General features: G+C 40.8%; 1 protein-coding gene across 10 annotated transcripts; it reads left to right on the forward strand.

Moving 5' to 3' along the window:
* Positions 1-1,656: 1,656 nt before the first annotated feature.
* sf3b1 (splicing factor 3b, subunit 1) lies at positions 1,657-22,350 on the forward strand. Of its 10 annotated transcripts, XM_060929501.1 has the most exons (25): positions 1,657-1,761; positions 4,119-4,291; positions 4,522-4,623; positions 9,547-9,661; positions 12,395-12,474; positions 13,280-13,465; positions 13,540-13,789; positions 13,894-14,106; positions 14,220-14,341; positions 14,439-14,636; positions 14,720-14,821; positions 14,933-15,112; positions 15,198-15,284; positions 15,377-15,647; positions 15,856-16,001; positions 16,114-16,260; positions 16,364-16,489; positions 16,589-16,810; positions 16,922-17,104; positions 17,230-17,341; positions 19,329-19,449; positions 21,044-21,175; positions 21,271-21,543; positions 21,644-21,860; positions 21,980-22,350. In XM_060929501.1, the coding sequence occupies exons 1-25, from the start codon at positions 1,734-1,736 to the stop codon at positions 22,136-22,138; spliced, it is 3,945 nt and encodes a 1,314-aa protein (XP_060785484.1). In that variant the 5' UTR covers positions 1,657-1,733; the 3' UTR covers positions 22,139-22,350. The 10 variants fall into 10 exon arrangements, with proteins under 10 accessions (XP_060785484.1, XP_060785489.1, XP_060785494.1 ...); XM_060929503.1 differs by lacking the exons at positions 1,657-1,761; positions 4,119-4,291; positions 4,522-4,623; positions 9,547-9,661 and adding exons at positions 10,799-11,538; positions 11,617-12,111; XM_060929504.1 differs by lacking the exons at positions 1,657-1,761; positions 4,119-4,291; positions 4,522-4,623; positions 9,547-9,661 and adding exons at positions 10,799-11,290; positions 12,018-12,111.
* The last annotated feature ends 1,567 nt before the right edge of the window (positions 22,351-23,917 follow it).

Genomic DNA, 23,917 nt, shown 5'->3' on the forward strand with positions numbered 1-23,917 from the left:
ACAAAGTTATCAGCAGTGTTGCCAGATACTGCTGACGTTTTCCAGCCCAAAACATGTTCAAATCCGCCAAAATGCACTTAAAACTGCCCAATCTGGCAACACTGGCAGTTCCGTGTTCACAAGTTCCGTGCTCAAGCTGTTAGGCTTGCTCTAACAGACTGTATGGCTACAAACTGTCCTGCGCAGACCACTGTTTTGTAAGACAACTTATTTTGCACAATTGTATATTTTTCTCAAGTCCATTTTTTGCTTACAAAAAAAAATTTTTTTTGCTTACAATTTAACTTATGTCTTAATAAACACAAAAAGTTCAATTGTTTTGTTTTTATTGACATTCTTCAGATGTTGGACATACACACACACACAAATACAATGACTTGTTTATGTACACAATTCACAGCTATGCAACAGCTGTACAGATGTATTTGGTGATACAGTAAGTGAGCTAAATTTTAACAGTGCAAACAATGCCACAAAAAGAAAAGATTCATGCCGTTGTCATGATTCGTTGTCATGCCGACCGAGGCTGTTGTGTTTCCCGCTTGTGGTCTCGTCACTCGTCACTTCCGGAAGGGGCAGTGCTGAAGTAAGTAGCTCGAATACGTAGCTCAATAGGGTATACATGCACTAAGTAGCTCGGCAGAAATCGCATAATCTAGGTCGTGTAGCTCGATTCCGAGAAATCAAGTTCGGTTCAATTTCAGCCGAATTAAGGTGTATACATGGCATTTTGAACTTCGATTTCAGTCGAGCAACGGCAGAAATTCGATTCTCTCTATGTGCATGTAAACGCACTGACTGTGTTGGTAGCGATATGTACTTTTCAGATGACCGTAACTTCCTCAAATTTCAATTGATATTCAAACGGTTTGGTTTGTTATATAAAAAAACAAACGGAAGTATGTATTTATGATATTAATGATGAATAATCATTTTATTTAAAAAAAAAATATGCATAGCTTGGCGAAAATATTTCAGTATACTACAGACTGTAAGACAGGATGCATGCTGAAATTCCTATGCTGTGAGAAGCCTAACACTGCATACTTATGGATAACTGTGGCCTTAGGACAAATAACCATACAATTCATTTCCAATTTTTAGTGAAAATATTTTTACATGTGATAGGGCCGTAGGGAAAGCTAAAGTTAAATAAACAGCTTACTCACTTCTGAAACTTCAGAAATACTTCATCCACCTCAAAAACCTAATGCACTCACATCATAGCATACCTAATAACAAATGTAAACTCACATCATAGCATAATAACAAATGCACTGCCCGAGTAAGTAATAGTATAAAACAGTGACAGCGACTCACTGTAGTTTGTGACAAAAAAAGCATTTAATTAATCACGTGGTTATACTTCCAAGGATAAAAAGATATCTTTACATTTACAAAAAGAACATTCAAAGCTGATTATCATGTCAAAGTCAATATATGTTAGCACAGAAGATTGAAATTTCATTTGACTAGGCTCCAATGTGCAGTTAAAATAAAACTAAACATACTGATATAAACATCTACAATTAAAACACACACAGACACACACATCACCTTGTCATCAAAGTCAGTACTTTGATTTCCTGTAAATCATAATGTGAGTGCTGGGCTGGGCTGGGCTTACGGTTGTTTCCGCCCAGGTTTTTACTGCGCATGCGTGGTTGTAAGATGTAGGAGAAACTGAAGGCCTGCTAGAACTGGTTTGTGTACACACACACACAGAGAGAAATATGGCGAAGATCGCTAAAACACACGAAGGTGAGTGGTTTTTGAAGTGATTATTGTACCAGAAAAAAACAAAACAAAACCCGCGTGTCATGTTATTGGTTTAATTAATGAATGTCAAGTTGTTGCGTTGCGGCTGAGTGCTGCATGAACACGGCGCTGAAAACAAGATGGCGCCTGTGCGTGTTTTAATGGCGCTTAGCCTCGACGGCTATTGCGCATTTCACAAACCACATTGTTCAATAAAAATACATCACGTATAAATAACGACTCAAGTCTTGAGAGCCGTTTTTCGTCTGAGCTTTTGCTTCTGTGCTCCACAGAAAGACCAGCGCTGAGTAACTGCATCTCTTTCGCGGTGTGTTTTGTTGTGACTTAGCTAGCATGCTAACTGAGGTTCTTCCTCAAAATGGCGCTAGCTCACTATAAACATGAGGAAACTGAGTGCTTTTGAATTTACAGCATTGTCAAAACGCTTGTTCTGGCGAATTTTGAGCAACGTATGAATGTGTAAAACGAATTCCTAATGGTCTAAGAAGTATTTGAATAAAATTAATTTGCTATTGATGCTAACACAACCAGGACGACATGTCTCATTATTATGCCGCTTTCTCCACTGTATCGGCTCACATCTTCTGTGTTTTTTATATTTAGTATCGTGCTAGGTTTTTTTTTATGCAGCTTACGTTGTTCATCGTCTATTTTTTTGTGTCCAAGTCTTTATTTTGCCTTTTTGATAGCATCGATAGCTCCAAAAGAGCCCCCAATCAGTCCTGTACCACTGATACGAACACACTGTATACAGTACAAGTGTATGTGTGAGACAACAAATAGATAAAATGGACAATGGGGAAAAATTTGGAGGGAAAATAGGGACATGTGAGGAAGTAATAAAAAGCCCATCATTTCTCCTATTAATGTAAGAAGAGGTTGACAGATATTATGAGCACTACTTTGTATAGAGTAGTGAATTCCTTCCAATCCCAGTTTAAATGTAGGTGGACATTTGTCTTTCTGTTTAAAGCAGAACTGAAGGCAATTTTATTTTTTAAATTATCAAAGTTCTATATCATTTTATAAAATATAGGAATGCATTTCTGACGGCTATTTTGTCACTGCTATAGCAAGTTATGAGTGTTTTGAAAAATGCTATGTAATATATTAGTCCATATATCAAAGCAATGGCCGTAAACGAGATTCGCTGTGCGAGACTTCATAGGACAGAAGTAAAACGTACAGCGGAAATCAAAGTGACCAAGATCTGCCAATGTTGTCAAAAGATGTGCGTGCCCTCCTTTGAATGCTGATGTGACCAAGCCGGACTTTTTCCTTATCTGAAATCGCTCCTTACTCACTATATAGTGGTGACCCCATTTTGTAGTGCTATCCGAAACCTTAGTGAGGATTATGTGGGAAATGCGCTCAGTATGATATGTATTTATTATTTTGAAAACCCACCAGCCGCCTGATCTGGCACCTTTTAATTGTGTGACAGTAATGACGTAAATACCAGCGCGGCGGACTAGTCCTTATGTCGTCCTTCCAACTCTTCTCTGCTCCTTGTTGGTTCGAAGTCGTATGGAATAATCTCCATGCCACGTGCACGAGGGAGGTGGATGTATGTGTAGAAGTATATAGTTTAATAAAGTGCAGAACATATATACAGTGAGAGTATATACACAGGCAAACAATCCAAAACGGCAGGCTAGATCTCAAACGAGAATACAGACAAAAGGGTCAGTCGAGGTGCAAACAGTACATCAAAGGCTAAGTGAGGACAAGAACGAGAAACAGGAAATCAAAACGGGTAGAAAGACTCGGTAATGCGTACATGCGTATCGTAATACTTCACAATGCAAATGCATCAGAACAGTCCTTAAATAGGCAAATACATAGTTCCTTGATTGAGCTCAGGCGCGTGCTGGAGTCTGCTCAGTGCGCCTTCAGGTGCACTCACCACATCTCACAGGACTGACACTCCATCACTGATGAAGCTGGCAAATCTCGAAATTAACCTAAATTGGAATGATATGGCGATCTGGCTGCTGTGTAAACAGTTTCAAAACAGCTCCATGTTTGAAGTCTTGCGCAAGTCTTGTGAAGATCGTGCGGATAAGCGACGTCTGCCTTGGACCATACAAACTACATTCAACATGGCTAAAAACTGAAAAGGCTGATAAGTGTAATATAATATGCCAACAAGAGTCACGAGATAAGGTTAATAAAACTGAAAATGTAATTGAATAACATGTTAATTAAGAAATAAAGTTTTAAAAATGACTTCAGTTCCTCCTTAATTAGCACAAGCCATGTGGCCAAGAGAGTTACAAAGACCACCGTTTTTGTATGTTGTGTGTATTTTAAGCATGTGTGGTGTTTGTGTGATTCAGATATCGAGGCACAGATCCTGGAGATCCAGGGCATGAAGGCGGCGCTGATCGAAGAAGGGTCTCAGGGTGTTGGCCTCGATTCTACCGGCTACTACGACCAGGAGATCTATGGAGGAAGTGACAGTCGATTTGCTGGATATGTCACCTCTATTGCTGCCAATGAGCAGGAGGATGTAAGTGTTTCAGTCATCTCTTTCACACCTGTGTTGTGATTTATTTCTTCAAGTGATGACTGAGTCAGAGTGGCTGGACTTGTGGTGTAAACTTTTTTTTTTTACTGCTCGTTCACCAGTTTTGCATTTTGACGTTTGTACAAGTCTGATCACTTTTTTACTTCTTGAATATATTTGATCTGGAATAGTGCAAGACTGAAACAGTCTCTCTCTCTCGCTCATTTTATTAGGACGATGAGGAAGACTCTTCTACAACTCTGCTTGGCCAGAAGAAACCGGGGTATCATGCTCCGGTGGCAATACTCAATTCCATTCCTCAGTCCGATGAGCAGGTACTTGAAATGTTCTCCTTTCTTCTTTTATCACTGTGGTACACACAATCTCTCAGCTTTTTTGTGTCATGGTCCACAGTATGGATGGACAACATAGTCAAAATTGAACATCATGCTATTTTGGGCCTTAACAACGTGACTGCATGTGTTTTTATGGAAATGTGAATTATAACTTGTTTGAAATTTTAGTGTAAAATGCAAATACAACAAATTTACCAAAAAGAAGCTGTGTTTAAAGGCTTCAACATATTTCACTCAGAGATGACATTCAGCTGGCTTACAGACAATACTGTGCAATTGTGGAGCAAACGGGTAGCTTGCATTGTACCGGTCGCGCACACTATCCAGGTGAACTCTGTGGACAAACACTCTGTGACAAAGCCTGTGATTTTTCATGTTTGTATGTGATGGCTAAAACAAAATCAAAGTCAGGCCTTTCAATTACATAATTTAGGCTACACCAGGGCTCGAAATTAACTTTTTTTCTTTGTGTCCCCCAGTGGTCCCGAATTCTGTGTTGTATTGTCCCAAATGGAAGCAATAGTGTCCCCATTTTTTTCCTCTCTGAAATAACCAGTGGTTAATATTATCATATGAAGTTACTATTATATTTGTAACTATGCGATTTTGAACCCTTTATATCATTTTTACAATAAGTCACAAGACACAAGCGACACATGTCCAATACATCATCTACTTCAAAATTACAGTTATTGCATTTTCAGTTTATTAAACTTTGGCGATCTCACTGTATGAATAGATACCCGTTTATTTAAAGGGGCCAACTAGCTCATTCAGAAAATGTTTCAACTCCCTACATCTGCAGTACACTTTAGTTGAAAATAAGACCCCTTTTATGTTCATTTCATCTACTTATACCTTGAATATCTGTTGGCACTTATAAGGCCAACTTATAATTTTCACCATTACTGTTATCCATTTTTATGAACTTTCCGTTATCCATTACCGTTATCCATTTTTATGAACTTTCCGTTATCCATTACCGTTATCCATTTTATGAACTTTCCGTTATCCATTTTATGAACTTTCCGTTATCCATTTTATGAACTTTCCGTTATCCATTTTATGAACTTTCGCTGCAAATGTTAGCAACATCAGCATAGTGGCAGGTCCGAGCCTAGTTGTGCTGCTGACTGACTAAACTTTCTGAACTAGAAAGACACCAAGAAAACTCACTTACTATTCTGTTGAACGCTATCTTCCGTCAATATCATCCACATCATTCCTGTTGTATTTTATAACGTGTCTAACAGTGTTCATTAAGTTCATTCAGTTGCTAGCGTTGCCTGCAGACCAGGCGATGACACTTTGGATCCTGAAGGTCCCGGAGACGTTATGTCTGGGCTTTCAGTTTCTTCCCCGCGGTCGGTCCGCTTCAACCACTTAAGCATTTTTGTTCTGGCAAGAGTCGGCGCAGCGTGTGTGGTAGCAATTCCATTCCAAGTCCATATAATGCGGACTCCGGCCGAAGATTCTAGAACAGAATGCGCTGCTCTGTAGCCTACTGATGCAGGTGCATCGAAAGTGTAGCTACTATGTATTTTTCGCTGTTAACGTTTTAAAATTAAAATTGACAAATTAGGTGAATGTCTACGTATGTGTTACGGCTTTGTAAATAATATTAATGTAGAACTTTTTTTCTAGATCTATTTTTTTTTCCATTGTCCCGGGATTGTCCCAGATATGATAATTTTGTGTCCCGATGACATTTTTTATGGTCCCCGGGACATCGGGACACCGTTAGTTTCGAGCGCTGGGCTACACCCTGTATTTCTGAATTTGGGCTTTTCTGCACGTGCAAAGTGCTGTTTTCCCAGCACTCTGTGTTTAAATCTGCTGCTGCTTTTTTAGCTACAAAGTTATGAATAAATAAAGAAGTCTCTGAATGTTATTTTTACCTTTATTGAAAAATGTCTACAGCATTAATCCCTCTTGATGTACATGACAAAAATAATTAGAATACAGTTAGTATTTAAAAGATGTGCTGGGGCCTGAAGAGAGCCTGGAGGAAAGGAGCCTGGGAATGAAAAAGCAAGTTCTGCGCTGTTGCCATCAAAGAGACAAACCTGTAGCAGACCTGCGACACAAAAGGTTTTTCAGTCACATCACAAGAATCGGCAGTGCAATTCACAGCATGTAGTCAGATAAAAAATCTTAGTTTAAGTGAAAGGCCAGTGTCTAAGACCATCAACAAGAGGACCAAGCTCCTGTCCACTGATTCCACCCACACTTACACAACTGTGTGGATTTAAAATGCAAGCTGTATCTTAAATACACACAGTTGTGTCCCGAATAGCTCTCTTTTATTCAGTCTTTTCAACCGCCATAAAAGATGATTTATCTAAGGTGGAAATCCCATTCTGGTCATTGGTACATGAGTCTTGATCCTCCACGAAATCATGGCGTGCCGATCACCATTGATGGAGAATTCGTGCTCTGCGCGAGGCTTGCGACTAGTTCTGGGGGTTCGTTGGACTACATGGGAATGGTGCGGATTTCACGTCAATTACGAGAAATACATGCTAATTCTCGCTAATTTTGGTGTTTTTAAAGAAGAAAGTCAAGACATTGGGTATTATGCAGCCAAGTTTATTTAATCAGCATTTCGGTTTTTTTTAAAAAAATACTTTTGGTAGCATATTTTGGGTGCCTGACCTTTAATTTCAGGCCTCAAAATTAACGGTGTCCCAATGGCCACTGGCCACTAAAATTTAGGCTGGGACAACTAAAAAATCACTTTGGGACATTTTTGGGACAGTAGAAAAATAATCAACATCGGAATATCAGCCCTTCATTCGTTTGTCAGGCGCGTGACCCAGCTTTTGGCTCCCAAAAAGCACCCGCATTTGATCTGTGCTCTGCAATTACAGCATGCGTGGGAGCCAGAGACGTGCTAATTCGTGACCCTGCCCATCGCCTTTGATCTGTATTCAGCACTATTACACTGCGTGTGCGAATCACTTTCCTGCCAGTTCGCCGACGTTCTATCCATGTAAACAACATTCAACCAATCACAGCTTCCAGCCAATCAAGGCATCCACCAAATATGGCAAACTGCAACTGTTTAATGTTCGGATATTTCCGGAATACGTTTGGTAAAACTCCCTAGCACGAATCATCCCGAATCACGCTTTCTGGACGATCTTCGTAAAGAATCGTGAGCTCGGTGATGTTCGGGAGATCAGCTGACAATGCCAAATATGGTAAACCGGCAAAGCTCGGGAATGTACGGTGTAGTTCGAGCTACCTCGTGAGTTTCAGTAAACTTTGCCAAGTTTCCTGTGAAATGACGAGTGGAATTGCCGAAAACAGAAATATCAGTATATTGTGATGTTAGGCCATGGCGCAGAGGACAATTCTCATGTTTTTTTCCTCGCGGGACGCCCCAGCGTCGATGGGAACGACAAGGATGGCCACAGTCACTGCTCCGACAACTTCAGTGACACCTGACAATGTTGTTCAGCCCGATTGTCAGCCTCCAGATCGTACAGATGAGGGGGGCGCCGACGTAAGGAGGGAGGGGGGCTTGGGGGCGATCACTGACGAAGGTCATTCGGGCGAGTGGCCAGTGAAGTCGTCCAAGACCTCACACAGAGGTAAAGCGCCCGAAACAGCCCCGGTCACTGCTCCAAGTTCAACAGTCACTGCTCCAACAACTTCAGTGACATTTGACGTTCAGCCCGATTGCTGGCCTACAGATGAGGGGGGCGCCGATGGAAGTGCTGAAGGGGATTCGGGAACGATCACAGACAACAGCCTTTCAGGCAAGCGGCCAGCAAGTCCAAGTCCTCGGTATTTTTTCTTCCACTTCAATATTATTGGCGCCAAATTAGTTTTTTGGTTAAACTTTAAAGTAAGGGAAATTCCATTAGTGTATAAATTTTTCATAAATTTAGTACCTACAATAAGGTAGGTACTAAATTTCTTGTTTGACATTCAATCTGATTTCAATAAACTGTTCCTGGTTGTAATGACCAAGATTATTTTATTTATTTTTCTTTTGTGACTGTCAGTGACTGTGTATATGGCATGTTGTCATGTTTGTATTTTTTCTTTGTCAGAAAGAAATTGATTAATTCATTGATTGAACTTTGTCAATTTAGCTTCATGGCATAGTTATTTTTTTTTGGCACTTAAGGACACAGTGCCAGCCTCCAGGAAATATGAAGCAAAGAGGAAAAGGCACTTCTTGGAAAAGTGGAGGACTTTGTCGAGTTTGATTATAAAGCAGAGATAATGTATTGCAAGACTTGCAGGGCCATGCCCACAAAAGCAAAATAATTTGTTGTAGAGCTCTTTCGCTCTACAACAAATTATTGTTGTTGTATTACATACTTCCTGAAAACCAGGTTGGGACAGTCCATCCTCATTTTGGGACAGTTGGAATTTATTTTTGGGACAGTTCTGGGACAGTAGGGAAAAAAATTAATTTCGAGGCCTGAATTTGGGTGCCTACGACGTTATCCGTCACAGGTTTCATGTAATTGAAAGGCCCGAGAGTATTTGAACTTGCTTCATCTTTAGAAGTCGCGTCTGCATCAAGTATGCTCAGGCTTTTGGAGCTTTCACAAACCTGTCTTGTGGTATTGCAGAAACCGCTGTTTTTTAAAATTCTGTTTCAAGATGCGTAATTTATATGGCAACTGGTCTTGACTCTCGTTCTCATGAACATTTTTGAAACTAATCCGCCACCGCCTCATCAGACAGGACATGCAAAACGTGCTTATTGCCAACAATTTTGTGCCCTTCAAATCATAATCTTTTTTATTTTGAAAACTAAAAATGAAATGCGGAAGTTGGCAAACAAACTTTTTTTTTTTTTTTAAATAAATAACCAAACAGTAGCAGTCTGTTTCTAAAACTGTTTGGATGTACTGACTGTAAGTTTCTCTTCCTCTACAGTATGATCCTTTTGCCGAGCACCGGCCTCAGAAGATCTCAGATCGTGAAGATGAGTACAAGAGACGGAGGCAAAAGATGATCATCTCTCCTGAGCGTCATGATCCTTTTGCAGATGGTAAATGCAACATTTGACTTCATAGCCCCATCCTTGTCCATACTGATCAGTGCACTGTTGGTCCACATCAGCTGTTTTGGTGCTTAACCCTTCGAACACTACCCAACGTTGTGCTCTCCCAGACTTAAAAATGGTTACATGACCTTTTCCAGTTACAAACATCACAAATTTACAAACAAATTGGACAGATCTGACTATGGGATATTACAAAGGATTAGATGTGCTGTGTGTCTGTGGGAACTGTTAGTTGGGTGGTGGCTTTTTTTATTTTAAGTCTGTAGACCCAACCACACAGGTTGCAGGTAGGTGTGTGTGTTTCGAAGGGTTAATGGATTATTATGTATACTGGAGTGTTTTTTTTTAAAATAGCCAGGCAGGCAGTCAGAAAAGAGTTCTGTAGAAATGAAAGCAATTGCTTGTCAGAACAGCATCCTTAGCGTGTATATATTTAGGTAGCAACTTAAGTGAAAACAAAACGCTGCTAAAAGAAAGAGCTCTATGGAAGTTCTGAGAAGCCGATATTGTTGATCAGTTATTTAAAACTCTTGTTATTAGAGGTAAACAAATCAGTGTTTTCACACAGATGGCCAGACTGGTGTTAGTTTACTCTAGTAACAAGCCTTGTTTGTTTTTTTTCTCCCCATTTTTAGACACGCTTTTATTTTGAAAGAGCTGCGTTGCAGTTACTATACGACACCATATGACTGTAAAGCATTTGGTGTGCTCGCCAACATTGTAGTTGCATATTTCATTAATTGCTAATGAACTGATGGTTAGAAAGAGTGGAAGATGCATATGAAGCAAACTTGTATGCACTAGTTGATACCGTCGCATGGAGAAATTTTTCAGATGCATGTAGCAAGGAATATGGTCAGCTTAGGAATTTAATTATACGCTGGATAAGTCACCTTGCATGTAGCGAAAGTGTTGTGTAAATATATTTCTATTTTATCTTTTAAAATAGAAATATATCTTAAAGAATCTGTGTACAAACACTCCACAGCCCCATACTAATTGTGCTCAATTTCTCTCCTACAGCAGTACTGCTATGCCAGTCCTGTCTGCACACTCTTAAGGGTGCAGCACCTCATCCTGTGTGGGTTATGGTGAACAAAGAGAAGAGAGTTTATCAGATTTAGGAGTATTTTGTTGGGGTGGTTGGGGGCAGAATTTCAACAACTCTCTGTACCCAAAGTTCTGATATAGTAATCATACAAACTTCCTTTCAGCGTCACCTCTCCCCATTTTGTCATTTCTAATTTATTTTGCCCAACTCATTCTATGTTTGTTTGTTTTTTTTTTTTTTTTGATAACAAAAAATCAAGATCCAGATATCCAAATCTACCTCCTTAAAATGCACATAAGTGCTTTAACACTTTTTTTTTCTCTCCCCATTCCCCCAAGAGTACAAATCTAGCTTAACACAATTGTATTGCTTTGTAATGCTAATCAGAGCTGTAGTTTTATGAGGTTTGAGTACAGTGAGTGACAAGGGCATCACAGGTTCTATACTGTTGTGTGTGAGTTCAAACCATTTTCCAAAGTGTTACTAATGGTAAAGAGCAATTTTCTAGGCTGCTTTTCTGCCGGTTGAAGTCTGACTGCAGATGGACCCTTGGCACTGAAAGTGTACGTAAAATAGTTTCAATTATTAATTACCACATTATATATGTAATGCTTAACGACGGTACAATCTATTAACATAATTTAACACTTTATATTTCATTGGTTTTTGGTTAAAAACGAACACCATGTGACCTCATCGATTGGACTGAGCAACTGCTGATGCCTTTAGTATTTCTAATGCCTTTAGCAACTACTAATGCCTATATCGAGGAGGCGCACTGCAAAGTTGCTCTTAAGACTCGTTCTTACAAGTGAGTTCGGGAAAACCATGTACAGAGACAACGTTCGTTGCTTAAGAGTGTCTTTAAACTCGCTCTTTCGCTCTAAAGTGCGTTATCGGGAAACCTGCCCATGACCTGATAACTGATAAAGAAACAGACGGGAGACCGCTTCCACAGGATTCACCCGAACCGAGCCTCAACTTTGTGAGCTGCTTTGATTTTCCGGGGTGAGGCGTTCCCACTTATCCTCAGTTGCTTTTTTTTTTAATTTTTTTTTTATTATAAATTAATCCAATCTGCGTGCACACTGATTATAAGCCCTAGTGTCATTTACAGCATAGCGGGATGTTGATAGTTTGACAACCCGGTTTACACTGAGATTCGATTTCTTTTCGCTTCCTCCCCCCAAAAAAAAACCAACCAAACAAAAAACCTATTGTATAGCTGCGTGGATTGAATTTCTCGGGTTTTGAAACTGGATGCCGACAGAAACCCGTTTTCCGTTTCAGAATGGCAGTTCCATTTCGGACAAGCGATTCCGCGATTTCCACGTTTTTTCTGTGATCGCAGAAAATCATCATCCCGACCCTTGGCACTGAAAGTGTACGTATACTGCAGAGCACAGACCAGGACCCTGCAAAATTGATGGCTATTTCCTCTCTTTAACATAAACCACTATGTACCTGCCTGTTTTTAAGCTATGAATGTTAGGAGTATTTTAACGTTAAGCTGTTTTGTGATGCAACCTGTTATGTGAGAGGACATTAAGTCACAGATTTGTGTGGAGTAGAATGAAGGTCAGTTGACTTTGCAGTGTGAGGAAAATGCTGGTGGTAGCCTGTGCCTGGCTAACTGTTTTGCATTTTGTTGGTGCTCTTTTGTGCAGGGGGCAAAACGCCAGATCCCAAGATGCCTGCCAGGTCATATATGGATGTGATGAAGGAGCAGCATCTTTCTAAAGAAGAGGTATACAAAACCTGCTGACCTTTTCAGGGCTGTACCTTTTTTTTTTTTTTTTGCACGTAGTACTGGTGCTACAGAGGTTGATTGGTTTTATAGCACAAGTATAAAACATCTGGTTACCATCTTTAAAAACAAACGCACAATGTTTTATTCCTGCATTTAATCGTGATCTTTCAATTTGATAGCAGTATTTTATTCATTTCACGTTCAGATTTTGCAGGAAGATCCAATGAGCTTGAGCTTCAGAAATACAACACAACCGCATTACTTTATCAGTAAAAGAGCTTCTCTACTGAACAGCTATTTGGTTTCGAAAACGGTGACTTTACTGCCATGTTACTGAAAAATGGAGTTAAACTAGTAACACTGTTACTTAAAGCAAAGCTACTGACCAACACTGCTAGCTGGCTTGACTCACTGAGGAAACGGGGATTGGTGGTGGCTGTATGGACTCTCTGCAGATGTGGACATGGTTTTAACTTGCATAATAGATTACAGTTACCAAGTGGAATAGCAATGCGTGATTGATTCACATCACACACAAGCACAAAACCCTTACTTAACACAAACAAGCGGCTCTGTCTCTCTCACGCATGCAAGACTGTGTCACATGGGTTCTACTGCTGTAAATTCATTCGTCTCGCAGACCTTTTTTTTTTTTTATACAATTATACATGTGATGTACAGCCCTGCTCTTTAAACTAGAAACCTCTCCCCCCTTTCCCCTTAGTTGTACATTGATGAGCAAATGTTAAGAAGGTTTTATTAAGGTGTGTTCTTTATATTTCCTCATCTTTCTTTGGTACAGAGAGAAATCAGGCTGCAGATGGCAGAAAAGGCAAAATCAGGTGACCTGAAAGCAGTCAATGACTCTGCTGCGTCTCAAGCTGCTGCTCCCAAACGCAAGCGTCGGTGGGACCAGACTGCTGACCAGACCCCAAACGCTACTCCAAAAAAAGTGTCCAGCTGGGATCAGGCAGATGGCACAGTAGAGGTATATCTAACTTAGAAGTTTGGCTGGTGGTGGTGGGGGCTTAATAAAGCTTAATTTTCATTTTTGCTCTCCAGACACCAGGACATACACCTGGACACACACCTTCAAACAGTCGCTGGGATGAGACACCTGGTCGTCCCAAGGGTAGCGAGACTCCTGGAGCCACCCCCAGTTCACGCATGTGGGAACCCACACCCAGCCACACTCCTGCTGGCGCTGCAACTCCTGGCCGAGATACTCCTGGGCACGCCACACCCGGCCATGGAGGTGCCACGTCAAGCGTGCGCAAAAACCGCTGGGACCTGACACCAAAGACAGACAGAGGTTTGTAAATGGTCTGAAATCAACTGTCCTGAAAAGTGAACACCAGTGAAACAAATCAATTAATAGTTTATTATTATTTTAAATTGCCGCCTTCTCCTTTTTAGAGACACCTGGCCATGGCAGTGGCTGGGCTGAGACTCCTCGTACAGACAGAGGGGATGAGTCTGTAGGAGAGACCCCAACTCCTGGAGCAAGCAAAAGAAAGTCCCGTTGGGATGAGACTCCTACCAGTCAGATGGGCTCCTCCACCCCTCTGCTCACCCCTGGAAAGACCCCTATTGGCACACCAGCTATGAATATGGCCACACCCACTCCAGGTATGACTGCTCCAGAAAAGTGTTTTTTTTTTTTTTTTTTAAGGCGTCTGTTGAGGCATGCATGGGTTGTGTATATAATGACTGCCCCCCCCCCCCCCCCCCCCCCCCCCCAGGTCATTTGATGAGCATGACTCCTGAGCAGCTTCAAGCATGGCGCTGGGAGAGAGAGATTGATGAACGAAACCGCCCATTGACTGATGAGGAGCTGGACGCCATGTTTCCAGAAGGCTACAAGGTACGCTGTTGATCCTGCCAGTTTGTGATAGAAATTGTAATTGTCATTAAAATAATTAACGTGAACATTAACAAGTTTTATGTTGCTTTACCACCAGGTGCTGCCCCCACCAGCAGGCTACGTGCCCATCCGCACTCCTGCCCGTAAGTTAGCTGCCACCCCAACACCCATCGGCGGCATGACTGGCTTCCACATGCAAGCTGAAGACCGAACCACCAAACAGATGAATGACCAGCCATCTGGTAACCTGCCTTTCCTAAAACCAGATGACATCCAGTACTTTGACAAACTTCTGGTGAGATTCTTGATTATATGATCAGTAATTCCCTTTAAAGCTTGATTGTTTGGAGGAGTAAAGGATTATTTTGTCTTTTTCAGGTGGAGGTGGACGAGTCCACTCTGAGTCCAGAGGAGCAGAAGGAGCGCAAAATCATGAAGCTGCTGCTTAAAATAAAAAATGGCACCCCTCCCATGAGGAAGGTATGTAACTTGATGTGTGCTGAACTGTAGTGTTTTTTTTTTTTTTTTTTTTCCCCTCTCCATTCATCTCATCTGACCATGAATTTCTAACCATCACTGCTGTACTTTTAGGCTGCTCTCAGGCAAATCACAGACAAGGCCAGGGAATTTGGTGCTGGACCTCTTTTCAATCAGATTCTGCCCCTGCTTATGTCTCCAACTCTTGAAGATCAGGAGCGTCATCTGTTGGTGAAGGTCATTGACCGCATCTTGTACAAACTGGATGACCTGGTTCGACCTTATGTCCACAAGGTGAGGCGTAACATTTGTTAAATACTAATTTCATAGGAATTATTCTTTACGTATGAATTGTCTCATCTGTGGCTTATTCCTCCAGATCCTTGTGGTGATCGAACCCTTGTTGATTGATGAAGATTACTATGCTAGAGTAGAGGGTAGAGAGATAATCTCCAATTTGGCAAAGGTAGGCAAAAATCCTGATCATGCATCTATTAGTGATAATTGGGTGTTTCATTTGAATGTTGACATTTATTTATTTATTTTCCCCTCATATAGGCTGCTGGTCTGGCCACAATGATCTCCACAATGAGGCCTGATATTGACAACATGGACGAGTATGTGAGAAACACAACAGCTCGTGCCTTTGCTGTTGTGGCATCTGCTTTGGGTATTCCCTCCCTCCTGCCTTTCCTCAAAGCTGTGTGTAAGAGCAAGAAGTCGTGGCAGGCTCGACACACAGGCATTAAAATTGTGCAGCAGATTGCCATCCTCATGGGTTGTGCCATCTTGCCTCATCTCCGCAGCTTGGTGGAGATTATTGAACATGGTCAGTATGTGATATTAATGGTCATGTAAACTTTTATATAGGATCATGGCATGCTGGGTATTTTTGTGATACTTGCAGCATCAGATAAATTATTACATCTATTTGAATTCTGATCAAAACTCCTTTACAGTCGGCAGTGGTTTTGTTGTGGGTTTTTCTTTTCTCTTCTTTTAACCCTTTGTTAATTAACCTGTATTTATCCTAACAGGTCTCGTCGATGAACAGCAGAAAGTGCGAACCATCAGTGCTTTGGCCATTGCTGCTCTTGCCGAGGCTGCCACACCCTATGGTATCGAGTCTTTTGACTCTGTGCTCAAGCCTCTTTGGAAGGGTATCAGACAGCACCGAGGCAAGGTGAGCATGATCTCAACAGATTTATGAGTAACGATGCATATTACACTCTGGTTTAGCAATTGTCAATATAAATATGATGAAACAGGAGTAAACAATATTTGCATTTGTTCAGGGTTTGGCTGCTTTCTTAAAAGCTATTGGGTACCTGATTCCGCTTATGGATGCTGAGTATGCCAACTACTATACAAGGGAAGTGATGCTGATCCTCATTCGAGAGTTCCAGTCTCCAGATGAGGAAATGAAGAAGATTGTCCTGAAGGTTAGGTGAACTTGTAACATTAGAACGTAACTATATTTTAATGGTTTTGGATACTCTGTAATTTTATAGAACAAAGTCAGACTTTTGTCCGTCACTCTTTCAGGTGGTGAAGCAGTGCTGTGGGACAGATGGTGTGGAGGCCAATTACATCAAAACAGAGATTCTGCCCCCTTTCTTTAAACACTTCTGGCAGCACCGTATGGCCTTGGACAGACGTAACTACAGACAGGTATGCTGAAATCATTTTCAGGGAAGAAGTTTTTGAATTTGTTAGTTGTTTGAGTAACGCCTTATGGCTTTTGTTTTGCCACTTGTCTCTTTCCTCTAGTTGGTAGACACTACAGTAGAGCTGGCCAACAAAGTTGGTGCAGCAGAAATCATCTCAAGAATTGTGGACGACTTGAAGGATGAAGCTGAGCAGTACAGAAAGATGGTGATGGAAACGATAGAGAAGATCATGGGTAACTTGGGTGCAGCAGATATTGACCACAAACTAGAGGAGCAGCTTATTGATGGCATCTTGTATGCTTTCCAAGAACAGACCACTGAGGTGAGTTATGAAGGGTAGAACTATTTATTTATTTTTAAAGGGTGGTTTTTTTTTTTTTTTTTTCAGTGGCTTCTCTGTATTAGAATCTGTGGTATTGATGTATTCCACCAGGACTCTGTGATGCTGAATGGTTTTGGAACAGTGGTGAATGCTCTGGGCAAGCGAGTTAAGCCATACCTGCCTCAGATCTGTGGTACTGTCCTGTGGCGTCTCAACAATAAGTCGGCCAAAGTCCGTCAGCAGGCTGCTGACCTCATTTCTCGCACAGCTGTGGTTATGAAGACTTGTCAAGAGGTGAGGGAGAAATAATTTCCCCAAATCACGGCTTCCTAAACATGTAACAACAGGATTTTTTTCATTAATGCGGTTTTATTTTCTAGTTTAATTTGTTACGTATTGCTCTCTCTTATTGTTAACAGGAGAAGCTGATGGGTCATTTGGGTGTAGTGCTGTATGAGTACCTGGGAGAGGAATACCCTGAAGTGCTTGGAAGCATCCTTGGAGCTCTTAAAGCTATTGTTAATGTCATTGGTATGTCATTTATCCAGTATAATCAGCTTTTCTGATGTGCAAGGTGCAGAAGCCTGTGGTTTTGCGCTCGTATACAGTATGTATGTGTGTCCTGTTTGGTAATGGGCAGCAAGTTGCTAATGAGAATACCTAAAAGTAATTTGTACAGCCTTGTTTCATCCTTATTTTCAATGGTCTCCATAATTTCTTTTAAAAAAAAAAAGAGTGCGCTTTCAGGCCTTTCAGTTACATAATTTGGGCTACACCCTGCATTTCTAAATTTAGGCTTTTTCCGTTGTGATACAGTGGAGAAACAAACTTTGTGTTTTTAATCTGCTGCGTTCTTGGCTTTTTGCTTTCTGTTTTGATGCGCATGTTCGGCTATTCTTGTTGTGCAAAAGGCCAGAGGTCGCCGATCTGCCAATATGCACCATTGTGATGATAATGTGGGAATCCCACTCTGGTCATTGGTACGCGAGTCTCACTCTTCCATAAAATCATGGCGTGCCGATCGCCGTTGATTGAGAATTTGTGCTGTGTGCAAGGCTTACGGCTAGTTTGACGAACCCGGAATAACATGGGAATGGTGCGGGTTTCGCTTCAGTTACGAGCAGTACACGCTAATTCTCGCTAATTTTGGTGATTTTAAAGAAGAAAGTCAAGACATTGGGTTTTATGCAGCCAAGTTTATTTAATCAACATTTCGGTTTTTTTTACTTTTGGTGGCATGTTTTGGGCGCCTGACCTTAATTTGGGTGCCTTTTTAATTTGGGCGCCTACGACGTTATCCGTCGCAGGTTTCATGTAATTGAAAGGCCTGGCTTTGGTAAAACCTTTTGGCAGTATCAACTTTTCATGCCTAGAATCAAAACAAAATAACGATGGTACCAGTGAAAATTGCCTCTACTCTTTTTATTTTGTCAGAATAGTGAAGGCAAATCTTAACATCTTAATATTATTAAAGTCAAACAAAACCCAAAAATAAAGGCTGTTTGCTGATCACTGCAAGTGACCTGATGTGCCATCAGCACATTTCAGTTCAAACTAAAACGTGAACAATTTATCCATTTTGCTAAAAAATACGCTTACCTAGACGCAGCCATTTGCACTAAAACCGGATAGCCACCTGTGACATTAACGGCACCCTAGAACGCTGTTTACCTTTGTCAGACAGGGTTATCGACTAAAGGCATCCAATTCTTAAAAAAAAAAATTTCCCCAGGCACCACTGTTCTCTTTCTCTGTCACACGTGCTGTCTCGCTCTGTGCGCACATGTGTTTTCACTGCTTCAGATGGGGTAAATGCAGAGAGAGAATTTCACAGTGCTGTAACATATATGTGACAAAAGCTTCTAATTCTCAAACTCAGAGATTTTCTGTAACCATGTGATTTTTACTGGTAACAGTCTTCACGTTTATGAAGTTTAAATCTCACTCGGCTAGATAACGCATACACAAGTAAACAGTCCTGTTGCCATAGCAATGCGATTCTTGCCATCTTAAAAAAACAGCTCGCTTTTCCCAGTGAATAAAAACAAACAAGCATGTCACAAAATTATCAGACTTATTTTTACACCCAGACGCCTGACACGTGGGCATCTTGAGGGTTGTTTGCAACAATTTAGAAGTGATGTATCCACGAGATACACTAACCTCAGTAAGTCGTGTAGGTGATGTTATGATTTGTACTTTGAGTGCGATATTTGAACCTCAGCGAGAGTAAGATGTCAGCACCCAGGGGCGTTGTTTTTCTTTTAAAATAAAACTTGTACAATGTGTACATGAACAAATGAACACTCAAACATGTCTTGTATGGATATTATCTGTCAGTATAAAAGTTTATTTGGGGGTTTTGTTAATCTTTAAAGCAAAAAAAAAAAAGGAACAAAATATCTAACATTGGTTAATTCTCAGTGATTAAATATATTGATGTTACTTTTGGGAAAATAATGTTATTAGCGTTGTGGAAGTTATATCATTCTAATACTGATTTAACCCTTCCGCTCAGGTATGCACAAGATGACGCCTCCAATTAAGGATTTACTTCCTCGATTGACACCAATCCTGAAAAACAGACATGAAAAGGTGCAAGAAAACTGCATTGATCTCGTGGGCAGAATTGCTGACAGGTCAGTTTTGCTTCATGTGCTGTTAGTACAGGGTGTATGTTGGTCCTGGAGTTTACATTTGATGGAAATTGCATTTTTAAACATGCATAGTTTTAAATGTTGGTTTAGAAAAGGTAAAAGTGCTGCGTGAGCACAACAGCTGCTCATGTTCCAGTATGACCGTGTTAGCCACTGTGGCATTTTAAGCAAAGTTATACAAAAAGTGTGCTCTCTGCACACTTGCATGGTGTAAGTACCCATAACACAGAAGTGGCCATAATAATAGTTTGATTATTGTGTTGGCAATTCTACAAACTTTATTTGGCGTAGCACTGCAAACATGGTCTTAAAATATACACTGCCTGGCCGCACGCTAATATTTCCTTGGACTGCGTTTAGCTTTGATGGTGGCATGCATTCACCATGGCATTGTCATGTCGCAACAAACGCAAGGTCATAACATTTTATTTCTGTCCAGAGTGGCATTAATTTTTTGCCAAGATCTTGTATTGATGTGAGAGTTAAACCACTCTATAAAGTCACTTGGGCACATCTCAAAGACTTTTCAATAAGGTTAAGGTCAGGACTCTGTGGTGGCCAGTTCATGTGTGAAAATGATTCCTCATGTTCGTTGAACCACTCGTTCACAATTTGTGCCTGATGAATCCTGGCATTGTCATCCTGGAATATGCCTGGGCCATCAGGGAAGGAAAAAATTCATTGATGGGATAACCTGGTCATTCAGTCCAGATAGGTAGTCCGCTGACTTTATTGTCTCATAACTTTTTTTTGCTAAGCCTCAACCTGACCAATTGAAGCAACTCTAGATCGTAACACTGCCTCCAGAGGGCCTGTACAGTGGCCACTATACATGATGGGTTCATCGCTTCATGAGCTTCCCTTCTTACCCTGACACGCCCATCACTCTGGAATAGGGTAAATCTGGATTCATGAGGCCACTTGACCTTTTCCCATTGCTTCAGAGTCCAATCTTTATGCTCCCTAACAAACTGAAGCCTTTTCTTCTGATTAGCCTCAATAACAAGTAATTTGACTTATTAGTCCCAATCCTGTATGTTAATTGCGTGTGGAAATGCTTAAACAATTACACATGGTCACAATTTCTACTTTTTTAAACAATTCAACTTTAAGTGATCTCCGATCATGGTCAGTCAAGATCCACCACCACATTTCTTCTGTTGATGGTTCACCACTATCCTTCCAAGTTTTCATAACACATTCTTACCCCAATTCCAGCAGTTTCAGCAGTCTTCTTAGTTTTCTTTGCTTGATGCAGGCCAATAATTTGACCCTTCTGAAACACAGCAACATCTTTTCCATAATCATAGATGTCTTCCAGCATGGTTGTTTAAGAAACTACTTACTGTATACGTCAGGGTTAAAAGGATTTTTACCAGCTGAAACATATTAATCAGTGCAGTAATTATCCAATCAATGGTTCTTAAGTATTTGTTTATTTTAAATCTGTTTTTTCCCCCCCAGGCAGTATATTTGAAGTATTAAATTTAACTTGAGTACTTGCAGACATCTTGTAATATTTCTGTACATCAAGGCTGAAAGGTTCTGTAACTTTTTGTTTGTTTGTTTTTTGTAGAGGTGCAGAGTACGTGTCTGCCAGGGAGTGGATGCGAATCTGTTTCGAACTGCTGGAGCTGCTGAAAGCTCACAAGAAAGCAATCCGCCGAGCCACAGTCAACACTTTTGGCTACATTGCTAAGGCAATCGGGTAAAAGCAACTATCTTGTATTGCTTTGGTTCCATTTCGGTGCTTGATGGCGAAACAAAAACCATTAACCTTTTTTCCCCTCTTGATTTGTCTAGACCTCATGATGTGCTTGCTACACTGCTTAACAACTTGAAGGTTCAGGAGCGTCAAAACAGAGTCTGTACAACAGTAGCGATAGCCATCGTGGCAGAAACATGCTCACCCTTCACCGTACTCCCAGCACTGATGAACGAGTACCGCGTACCTGAACTGAATGTTCAGAATGGTGTGCTCAAATCCCTCTCCTTCTTATTTGAATATATTGGTGAAATGGGCAAGGATTACATCTATGCTGTCACCCCATTACTGGAGGATGCTCTGATGGACAGGTGAGCTCAGAATTAAGTAATCGCTGATACTTGTAGTGTTAGTTATTTATTCCAGTTGCTTATTAAAATTAATGTCAACTATAAATATTTTCCTTCACAGAGACCTTGTGCACAGGCAGACAGCCTGTGCTGTCGTGCAACATATGTCTCTCGGTGTGTACGGGTTCGGTTGTGAGGACTCCCTCAACCACTTGCTCAACTACGTTTGGCCTAATGTTTTTGAAACATCACCACATGTTATCCAAGCCGTAATGGGAGCCCTTGAGGGACTTCGTGTGGCTATCGGACCATGCCGGATGTTACAGTATTGCCTGCAGGTAAGTCATCGTTAAATTTAAAAAGAAGAATTGACCCTTTAGAAGATTTTTTTTTTTTTCTTTCAATTGACTTCAAATCTGTCAACTAGATTTTGATTTTGATTCCCTCCCCTTTTTAGGGTTTGTTCCATCCAGCACGGAAGGTTCGTGATGTGTACTGGAAGATTTATAATTCCATCTACATTGGCTCCCAGGATGCGCTGATTGCACATTATTCCCGTGTCCCCAATGATGAGAATAACCCATATGTCCGCTCTGAGCTGGAGTACTTTCTGTGATTACATTTAAACTTGTGCACTCTTTTTTTTTTTTTTTTTTTTTTTTTGTCTCTTAAGGTTTTATTTTTTATTTTTTAATTCTTATAGATATGGTTATAGTACTTGGTCCATTTATTTTTAATTGTGTTGATTTGCAGCTTCATCTCCCACACATGCTTGGGGTTTGCAAATATGTTTTAAATTAAAGTACAGACCATTAAAAAAAAAGGAAACTACGTAATTGGGTATTATTATTTTTCACTAAAACCGTAATCAATGGCAGTGAAATGTTGACAGATTTGCTAGTGTCACTGAAGTCTGTACCTCAAGTACCCAAAAAATATACTTACATAAATGAAGTTGCCTTAAAAAGCTTTTATTATTCAGAGCCAACACAAGCATTGAGTGATTTCCCCAAAAAACACTGAAGTCTAAGTTATATTCCATTAGTTTTTAAGTAGTGTCCACTTTGGGAGGGGAACCCCCCCCAAAGGACTGCTCCAAAACAAAATGGCAGCTGCTATTAAGATCATTTGTAGAAGGAATCTCTTTGTTTAAAACACAGACTTCTCATTGGCTAAAACATGCTTCCTGCTATTTTTCAAAAGAAAACAGACTTACTCATTTACCACATGCCATTTTAAAGGTTTTCGACTTAATGTCGGGTTTGTATTTGTCACGTGAAACGCCTTTACAATGATGATTGGTGGTGGAGAACACAAGATGATCACACAAGGTCCTCTAAACATTTAAACTCGGTGTATTAGGCTCAGCTTAAATGAGCTTATGTTAAAATACCTCTTAAGTACAACACTCGTGAATTCATGCTAAATAATACAATTTCACCATGATCTCAAAAATAATTATAGCAAGCTAAAACGTGTGAGAGACAGTGAGGCCCATAAAATATGGAAATGGAGAGTAGTCTTTCTAAACTAGCTAACAATGGATCAAGGGGAAGATTTCACAGCCTGATCAAACAAAAAGGTATTTCACAGCTTATAACTGTGGCTACAGAGACGGGAATCATGACCCCTCTGATGCTCCTGAGACAAAGTCTACGGCAATCCTAACACGTTCTGATGCCCCAGAGACATAAAAACTCACATTCCCCCCTTTCTGACTGACAAGTCAGACTGCAATTACATCTTAATACCCAAAATACAAAATCATAATACTGTGTGTAGGGGCGGCACGGTGGTGTAGTGGTTAGCGATGTTGCCTCACAGCAAGAAGGTCCGGGTTTGAGCCCCGTGGCCGGCGAGGGCCTTTCTGTGCGGAGTTTGCATGTTCTCCCCGTGTCCGCGTGGGTTTCCTCCGGGTGCTCCGGTTTCCCCCACAGTCCAAAGACGTGCAGGTTAGGTTAACTGGTGACTCTAAATTGACTGTAGATGTGAGTGTGAATGGTTGTCTGTGTCGGCCCTGTGATGACCTGGCGACTTGTCCAGGGTGTACCCCGCCTTTCACCCGTAGTCAGCTGGGATAGGCTCCAGCTTGCCTGTGACCCTGTAGAACAGGATAAAGCGGCTAGGGATGATGAGATGAATACTGTGTGCATAAGTAATACAGAATTAGTGCATGACTTCAGTGTGTAGACTAACAAAAATAGTGGGAATATTTGAGGCATTTGGTTGATGTACAAAAACATGAAGCGCTCAATCAAATCTGCCTCCTCCTTCCTGATGTCACTTCCTCTTGAACTTCTAGTTGCTCTTCTGTCCCATGTGAATTTGTAACATGTTGAAGGACAACTGGGAACCCAGAGAGAGGTTACGAACACTTCACCTGAGCTCTATTCCT

The sequence above is a fragment of the Neoarius graeffei genome, chromosome 9, assembly GCF_027579695.1.
Source record: "Neoarius graeffei isolate fNeoGra1 chromosome 9, fNeoGra1.pri, whole genome shotgun sequence".
Lineage (NCBI taxonomy): Eukaryota > Metazoa > Chordata > Actinopteri > Siluriformes > Ariidae > Neoarius > Neoarius graeffei.

Excerpts from the sequence above, each read along its gene's own strand:
- sf3b1 (XM_060929501.1), top strand. The coding sequence starts at position 1,734 with ATGGCGAAGATCGCTAAAACACACGAAG. Across the intron at positions 1,762-4,118 it reads GATCGCTAAAACACACGAAG|ATATCGAGGCACAGATCCTG; the intron begins GTGAGTGGTTTT and ends TGTGTGATTCAG. Across the intron at positions 21,861-21,979 it reads TGTTACAGTATTGCCTGCAG|GGTTTGTTCCATCCAGCACG; the intron begins GTAAGTCATCGT and ends TCCCCTTTTTAG.